We start from the raw sequence: 8,261 nt of genomic DNA, 5'->3' as shown, positions 1-8,261 counted from the left end.
TACCTTAATTCGACAGAAATTACTTATCACACAAAAGTTACATCAAGTTGCAGGCTTTTTTGGCAAACTACATATCATCACACCGGATATACGGTGATAACTCATTTCCAGAATAAATCATAACGATTTAATTTTTAAAATTTATATATTTTTATGTTTTCAATATTAAATAAATTTCTCTTCTATTTTCAAAAATTAAAAAAATCTTGTTCAGGTTAAATATAAAACTATTTCCTTAAATTTTATTAATATTGCTAAAGAATTTTCAATTGTTAGAGTATATGGAAACCTTCCTTAAAACATAAGAGTTTTGCGCAATTTCATAAACAAAAGAACTCAAGTTTTTATGGCATTTCATGTAACAAGTTAACCAGTAGCTTTCTATCAAGACCAACAAGGTAGAAATATGACTTCATCTTTTTTTTTTTTTCTTTTTTCTTTTTCCTTTGGTATAGCTATCAATACTTCATCTTGATCACCATCAAGAAAAGATTTGATCCAAAAATAGTTTCTTCATTATTTATCAGCTAAGGGAAAATTTTTAGACAAACCCAATGCGCCATCTCATCTGCGCACTGACCAATCAGAACATACGACCTCACAAAATTTTAATCCGAGCTTCCACTTACTTGGTATTCATTTAATTTATAATTTATTTAATTTATATTATTCTTTTTTGGAAAAGTAACTACAGTCTAATGTAAAAGTATTTTAATATTTTTTATCAGCTCTGTGAGGTGTCACGATTAGTTAGTGTACAGATGAAGTGATACACCGGATCTACGCATTTTTCTCATCTAAGTTTCAAAGCCTGAGTCCGACCTGCGAGTGTACTCTGCAACTAGCTGAGCAAGAGATGAATATTTGTTCTTCAGCAATCTTTTTGGTGAATCATATTCCTCAATAAGCCCTGAATCAACATCAAAGATAAATCATGCTGACATTTATGAGAAATAATAAAGAGACAAGAATTAAAAGGAAGACGAAAGAACATAATCAAGAAAGCCATTTCTTGCCTTGGTTCAAAACCAAAACCATGCCACTATCAAGAATAGAAGTTATTCTGTGTGCAATGGTTATAACTGTACATTCTGAGAAATGGTGCTTCAAGGTTTGCTGAATAATGTTATCTGTAGCAGTATCGACTGATGCAGTTGCTTCATCAAGCACCAAAATCTTGCTCCTTTTAAGTAGAATACGGCCGAGGCAGACGAGTTGTCTCTGACCCATGCTCCAATTTTCTCCATTCTCAGTAACTGCAACATCCATGAAGAGAACATGTAATCATGTCAAATATAAATTGGGTTCAAGACAATTTTTCCCCTAAACTTTTTTTGGAGGAGCACTGGAATTAAAGGGTGGGACAATATCTTTCCTAAGCAATTTTTTTCAGAAGCAAAATCACCCTTTTGTCAAAGACCCTTCATCTTCTCTGTTATCTGCTGACATGGAATAGTTGTAGAGCCTATACACACAGACAGCAAGGTATTCTGACCCATTTTCCTACTGTTTTGCTGCTAAAATTAGGCTCGGTTCATGCCACTGCAACTGCCACTTCCAGCCCCTTTAGATCACATCAGAAGGTCCAAATGGGCTAAAATACCTTATTGTTACTATGCATGGGCTCTACAACTATTCTACATTAGCAGATAACGGAAAAGATGATAGATCTCTGACGGAAGGGCAATTTTACTCCTGAAAAAATTGTTTAGAGAGGATATTGTCTCACCTTTCAATATAGGTTCCAACACTCCTGAAAAAAAAGTTCAGGAGGAAAATGGTCCTTAACCTAATATAAATTTTAGTAAGCCTCCTTTCTAAGTTATAAACATTTTAGTCTGGTCTACTAGTTTAAAGATTTGAGAAGACCAACCAATGGAATCAAGCTTTCCTTCCTTCTTCCGGACTTCATCTCCAAGTTGGCACATATCTAAAGCCTAAAATAATACATAAAAATTGTTACCATGTTAATAATAGATAAAGATCAACAGAGAAAAGTTTTTCACGTACGTCAGTAGCAAATAGAAATAATTACCTCCCAAATCTGTTCATCAGTGTACTCTTCAAGTGGGTCTAGATTACTTCTTACAGTGCCTTGAAACATAGTTGGATCTTGAGGAATAATGCTTAGTCTAGATCGTAAATCATGAAGCCCAATTGAAGCGATACCAATGCCATCTATTAGTATCCGACCATATGTAGGTTCAATAAGTCTGAATAGTGTCTGTACTAGAGTTGATTTTCCACTTCCAGTTCTCCCTACAATGCCCGTTTTTCCTCCAGCATTGAAAGTGCAAGTAAGACCTCGCAACACAAGAGGCAAGTGAGGCGCATATCGAACCTGCATCATAAACGTCCTCATTACTGATAGATTCACATAAAAACTATCGACTATCGAGGACATAAGAATTTCAGACCTGCAAATCCTGGATATGAACCTCCCCAGATGACGGCCATGAACGATCTGGTCTGTTTTCTTCTATCACAAGAGGGGGCTCACTTGGGATGTTAGTATACTGAAATATTCTTTCCACTGATATAATTTTGTTCTCCATATTGCAAAGCATCCAAATCAATCCAGCTTGCACCATGTTTAGATTAAACCCATATGTCACAGCCAAGCCAGCAATGCCTTTAAACAAGGAAAAGAAAGATTTTGTAGCAAGAAGTGATGATGAAGCTTTGCGCCTAAAGTTTCATTAAGGAGTGAAACTTTTGAAGTATATATGACTGTGGAATGGATGTTAATGAAATACTCACCAGGAACACCAATTGCATTTGGAAAAGATATCAAGAAAACCAAACTGAAGGCAAATGTTATAGAAGATAACATATCCAATCGGAAGCACAGCCATTCCATTGCAGTGGTATTGTATAACTTGGGCTTGGAATATCTGTCTATCAGTTTCATGTTTGTCTCCTGAAATCTTGCTTCTTGGTCAAAACATCTGATGGTCATTAATCCAGAAATGGTTTCAGAAAAATGTTGTATGATTGGAGCTTCACATATACCAACTAAACGGGACAATTCTCGTGCTGATTCTGAGTAATATCGCTGCACAATACCAATTTATAGGAAATTTGTTAGAACTTACATATATCTAGTCATTTTTGTATAGCAGTGCAACTATAACAGTCAGGCGCATAACATAGCAATAAGTAAATTCCAGATTTTCTGATCTTTCTTTTTAGAGATTCAGAGAATGAAGTGACACAAGGAAAATGCACATTATAATTTTGATTAAAGAGTAAACATTAAACAAGTGTCTTGCACAGTAAAAAGGAAGTACCTGGTACCATATGCAAGCTGCAACCACAGGAATAAATACTAAAAAAACTTGCCACGCAATTTGAGATATCACAGCAATATTTCCCAAAAGTTGAATAAGAGAAAAGGCAACTGCTCCAACTAAAAGTGGAATGCTCATATCTACAGTACTTTGGTCCGTGGAAGCCTACAAGCAACCAACAATTTAGACAAGGAACATCAATGAAAATGATCATTTGAAGAAAAAGATCAATGTGTATTTATCTTTTTCAGATTGAAAATAAAAAATGAAAATAAAAAATATCTCCTATATAAGTTGTCTAATCGAAATAAACATGTAAAAATTCACAGACACACACCACACACGCGCACACATATCCATGTGTGTGTCTGTGTTGTTTTGTTCATTCTGACATACTCTGTTTAGGATTCGTCCACTTGGTGTAGAATCAAAAAATGACATAGGGGCTCGGAAGAAGCACATATGCAATTTATTGAAGAGTATAGTGGCTGTCTTATATCCAGCTATGAGAAGAAGCATTGTTCTAGCAAGGTTGCAAAAAGAACTTCCAATGGCTAAAGCAACATAGACAAGCAAAAGTGTAAAGCTCCCAACAGGAGGCTCCATAGTTGCTGATACAGGAGCTGCCCATGCCATCCAATAATTGCTTCCAATTTGAAAAACCTGAAAAAGCACTTGCAATAGTAATATGAAGGGTACAAGAGCCCCTCCATATGCTGTTGTGATGAATTTCCAATAAACTTCAAACCCAACTCTGCCCTTTTCTCTTTCTTCTTCTTGAACAAGCTGGCCTTTTGACCCACCTTTATCATCTTCCTTTTGAACATCTTTGTTTTCAACATTTTCCTCAAGTCCAAATTTACTTAAGGTGTCTGTCTCATTCACAGTGGAATTAATTTCTTTAGAGGTGGGTTTTCTCTCTAATGACTTAATTGCAGACAAGGCTTCTCTATGTGCACCTACAAGCTCCATAAAATCAGTGCCTGAGTTGAGTATGTCATTGTACTTCCCTGATTGAGTTATCTTTCCATCTCTCATGACCTAAACGAAATGTAAGAAAATAGGAATTACAAAGATAAACAGTAGTAAAATTCTTTGTTGAATTAACTAAGATAAGAAAGTGTCTCACCAATATTAGATCAGCATCAGGTAAGAACTCTACTTGATGAGTCACATATAACACTGTTTTTGAACTCAAAAGGCCAAGCAAACATTCCTGAAACAGTATAGAAATAATGTGACATCAGCCAAAAACCTGTGCATCCAATTGATTTACAAACCGCTGACATTTTAGAAAAATCAAAGCATTAAATTTCGAAGGGATTACTCATATGAAGAGAGAACCACCTATAGAGGACTCAAATAATTTTTATCAATCAATAAAGAACCGTCCATACACATGATCTCAGTTAAATTCACCAGACATATCACAAAAACACATTGAAAAACACTCTTTGCAACATAACATGCTTAGGAAGACAAACATAAATTATAATTAGTAAGGAGTTTCAAATTACTTTATCAATGTTTAGAAAATTTAGGTCAGTATAAAATTTACTGCAATGAATAAAATAGAATAGAAGGAAAAAAAAAAAAAAAACCTTAAAGATGTGGGATCCTGTATGGGCATCTACAGCACTAAAAGGATCATCAAGCAGATATACATCAGCGTCTTGGTATAGAGCGCGAGCTATTTGTACTCTTTGCTTCTGCCCACCACTCAGATTGATACCTCTCTCTCCAATAACAGTTTGATCACCGAAGGGAAGAATTTCCAGGTCTCTTTTCAAGGAACAAGCTTCTAAAACCTTCTCATATTTTTCTCTATCCATCTCTTTCCCAAATAGTATGTTCTCTTCTATCTTGCCACCTTGTATCCATGGGGACTGAGCAACATAAGCCTTTGTCCCACACACCTTCAATGTCCCAGAGAGCTTTGATACTTCTCCTAGTATACAAGAGAGTAAACTTGACTTTCCAGAACCAACAGTACCACAAACTGCAACCTTGAAGCCATGGACTATGTTCATGTTTATATTTTGCAAGGTAGGAACAGGTGAAGATAAATCCCAAGAGAAATTCCCACCCACTATCTCAATTGCTGTATCAGTACTACCCCTAGGAAGCCTCTCTACAACATCAGAATGCAGATCTTCAAGACAAAGGAACGATGCAATCCTATCGAGGGAAACCTTAGTTTGTGCTATCATTGAGATTGTGTCAGGAAGGTTGTATATGGGCTGCTGCAGAATTCTGAATGTGGCCAGTGCAGCTAAGATCTTCCCTGAGTCAAGTGGGATTCCTATGAGAATACAAGTACCAAAAGTAACCATAGCAATGAAAGTTGGGGCAGAAGAGAAGAGGAATCTTGTCATTCCTGTGCTGAATAAAAATTTCTTTAGCCATCCTGTCTCAGTGTTCCTAATCTCAATAACTCTTGACAGAAACTTCATCTCCCATGCTTGCAGCTTTAGAATCCTCATGTTCTTTAAAATCTCAGAGGTGACCTTCATTCTTGTGTCTTTTGACTCCATTAACTTCCTCTGAAACTTCTCTTGCAGTGACCCCAATGGCAAGTTTGCCAACATCATCAAAACAGTAGAAGCAAAAGCAGCTATTGAAGCAATCCCAACACTTCTATATAGAATAACCAAAGCTAAAGTTACTTGCAGAACAGCCATCCATGGATCATGCATGTACCAGCAAAACTCACCCACCCTAGCAGCATCAACAGTCATTAAGTTGATAATCTCCCCACTAGTTCGACCTTCCTTTGACTGACATGAAAGGGTCAATCCTTTAGTGTAGATCATTGCCACCAACATTGATTGAAACCTAACCCCAACTTGCTGGAACCTAAACATCCAGTGCCTCTGTGAAAGGCACTCCACAAGCTTTCCGCCTAAAAATGCCATTGCCAAAACATAACCCTCATTTTTAAACCTTTCTTGCCCATCAAGGTATTCAACAAAGATGTCAATCAGAAAGGGACCAACATAAGAGGCACTTGTGAATAAGAATGCAAATAAAGCTGATAAAAGAATTCCTTTCCATGTTGAGAAGAATAAAGCCTTCGCCAGCTTGAGTGTGGTCACTCTTCTAAGATCATCGCTACACTCTGATTCAAGGTTGTTTCTAAAAGTTGGGAACGTCCCATATACACTATCATGGCTAGAGAGCAAAGGGAGGTCCTCAAGGCCTAAAGTCTTCTTATTTCCAACAGCAATTAGAGGACTCATCCATGAAAAAGTAACAATACTTAAAAATCCAGCTTTTGAATAGGAGGTGTTCTTATAGGACTCATAACTGTTACTTTCCCTAGAATCACCAGTCAAAAGGGGTTCTTCAAGAAGGGCAAGTTTTGCCTCTCTGTTTGCTGAAAATTCCACATAACAGAGAAACAGACCCGAGAGAGTGGAACCGATGTCAGAAACAAGGTATATTATTGGGAGGAAAACATGTTCTCTATAGAGCACAAAGTCTATTACAACGCAAGAACAGAAAACAAAGGAGCAGGCCCAGCTCCAAATTCTTAAGAATCTGGGAAAGTCTTGCTCCCCTGAACTGGAGAATCTATAACGCAAATAAACACAGAGAGCACCCCAGGCAGCAGTTTTCATCACAAAATCCAAGATAATAACAATTTCTTCCGAGCTACCGTTCTTGAACCAGAAAAAGTAGTTCAGTAAGCACAACACAATGTTAAAAGCACAAACAACTAAACAACAGATAAGAGCCAGTTTGGAGTACAAAACCCCAGCATTATAAACTCCTTTTTCTTCACTTTCCCTACGGCCTCCCTTGGCTTTCTGACATGCCCATGTTACCAGTAACACGAGCAGCAAGACCAGGTGCAGTGAACAAGAGAACCCGTGAGTGAAAATGGGTTGGAGGAAAACGCTGACTCCTGGGGGCATTTCCAACCTTGAGGAATCAAGAAGCTTCATCTGATGAAGATTATGGTGGATCATTTAAGAGTCATGCATAGGTAGCTTCAAAGTGAGAGTGTCTTGGAAAATGGAAATAAAAGAAATGGAGAAGTAACGTGAAAGTGTTTGGATAGTAGCTTTCAGCTTTAGATCATGATTCAAAGAGTGGAGATTAATGGATTCACGAGAGGATATTTGTTTATTTTGTAACGTAACTATCCCGCTGCTTCATTGACTCGAGGATTCAGACCCGACATGGCGCCATCTCCTAAAGACCAGCCGCCCTCCGTGAGAAAAACTTGGACTACAAAGGCAGAGCTAGACCTTTTTTTAATGGGAATAAATTTTTATTTTATGCTTTTGAAAAGTAATATATCAAATTATCAATGCATAATCTAAAATTTATGGCCAGAGATCTTGTAAATTTATGGAGAAATATGTATATTTTATGAGTGTAATTTTTTAATATTTATAAGTGTAATTGAGTGTTTATAATTAATAGAGTTTTACATTTAATTTATTACATTTTACTGTTAAAAATATAAGCATTACATTATTTTTAAAAAAACTATTATTATATACCCATCCAGTTATTATTATAAGATATTTTCTAAAAATATCTTTTATTCCTTAATACAATACAAGACACTTGATAGAGTATTAATTACATTTTTTCAATATTACTTTTATTTAAAGTTATTAATTATGAGAAAGGATGTGATGTAAATTTAAAATTTTTTTCATTTAAATAAGAGTAAAATTGGATGTTTACTCCACGTGAAAGTTAATAATTTAATCATATTTTCTTGATTCTCGAAAGATAGTTAAATGTATCTCATAATAAAAAATAGAGAGTATAAATTAAAATTTTAAAAAATAAAAAAATTATTAGATTGCACCTATCCCTACCTTTTTTTTAATAAGTTGAAATTTTGTTGCACATTCCACACATATTTTTTTTTAATCAAAGATCCCATATTCACTAGTCATTTTATTATACATTTTACATTTATGATTTTTTAGTGTTAATATGCAATTTGAA

General features: G+C 35.7%; 1 protein-coding gene across 1 annotated transcript; it reads right to left on the bottom strand.

Annotated features, from left to right (window-relative positions):
• Positions 1-396: 396 nt before the first annotated feature.
• LOC129302884 (ABC transporter C family member 3-like) lies at positions 397-7,476 on the bottom strand. The gene is made up of 10 exons (XM_054941772.1): positions 4,892-7,476; positions 4,420-4,506; positions 3,687-4,331; positions 3,291-3,455; positions 2,761-3,055; positions 2,418-2,632; positions 2,036-2,341; positions 1,874-1,937; positions 1,017-1,256; positions 397-910 (listed from the first exon to the last, which is right to left on the bottom strand). The coding sequence occupies exons 1-10, from the start codon at positions 7,259-7,261 to the stop codon at positions 798-800; spliced, it is 4,500 nt and encodes a 1,499-aa protein (XP_054797747.1). The 5' UTR covers positions 7,262-7,476; the 3' UTR covers positions 397-797.
• Positions 7,477-8,261: the final 785 nt, after the last annotated feature.

Source organism: Prosopis cineraria, unplaced genomic scaffold, assembly GCF_029017545.1.
Source record: "Prosopis cineraria cultivar Desert tree isolate PC_DT_omini unplaced genomic scaffold, ASM2901754v1 PC2, whole genome shotgun sequence".
Classification (NCBI taxonomy): Eukaryota; Viridiplantae; Streptophyta; class Magnoliopsida; order Fabales; family Fabaceae; genus Prosopis; species Prosopis cineraria.
This window is presented reverse-complemented; position numbering and strand designations above follow the sequence as displayed.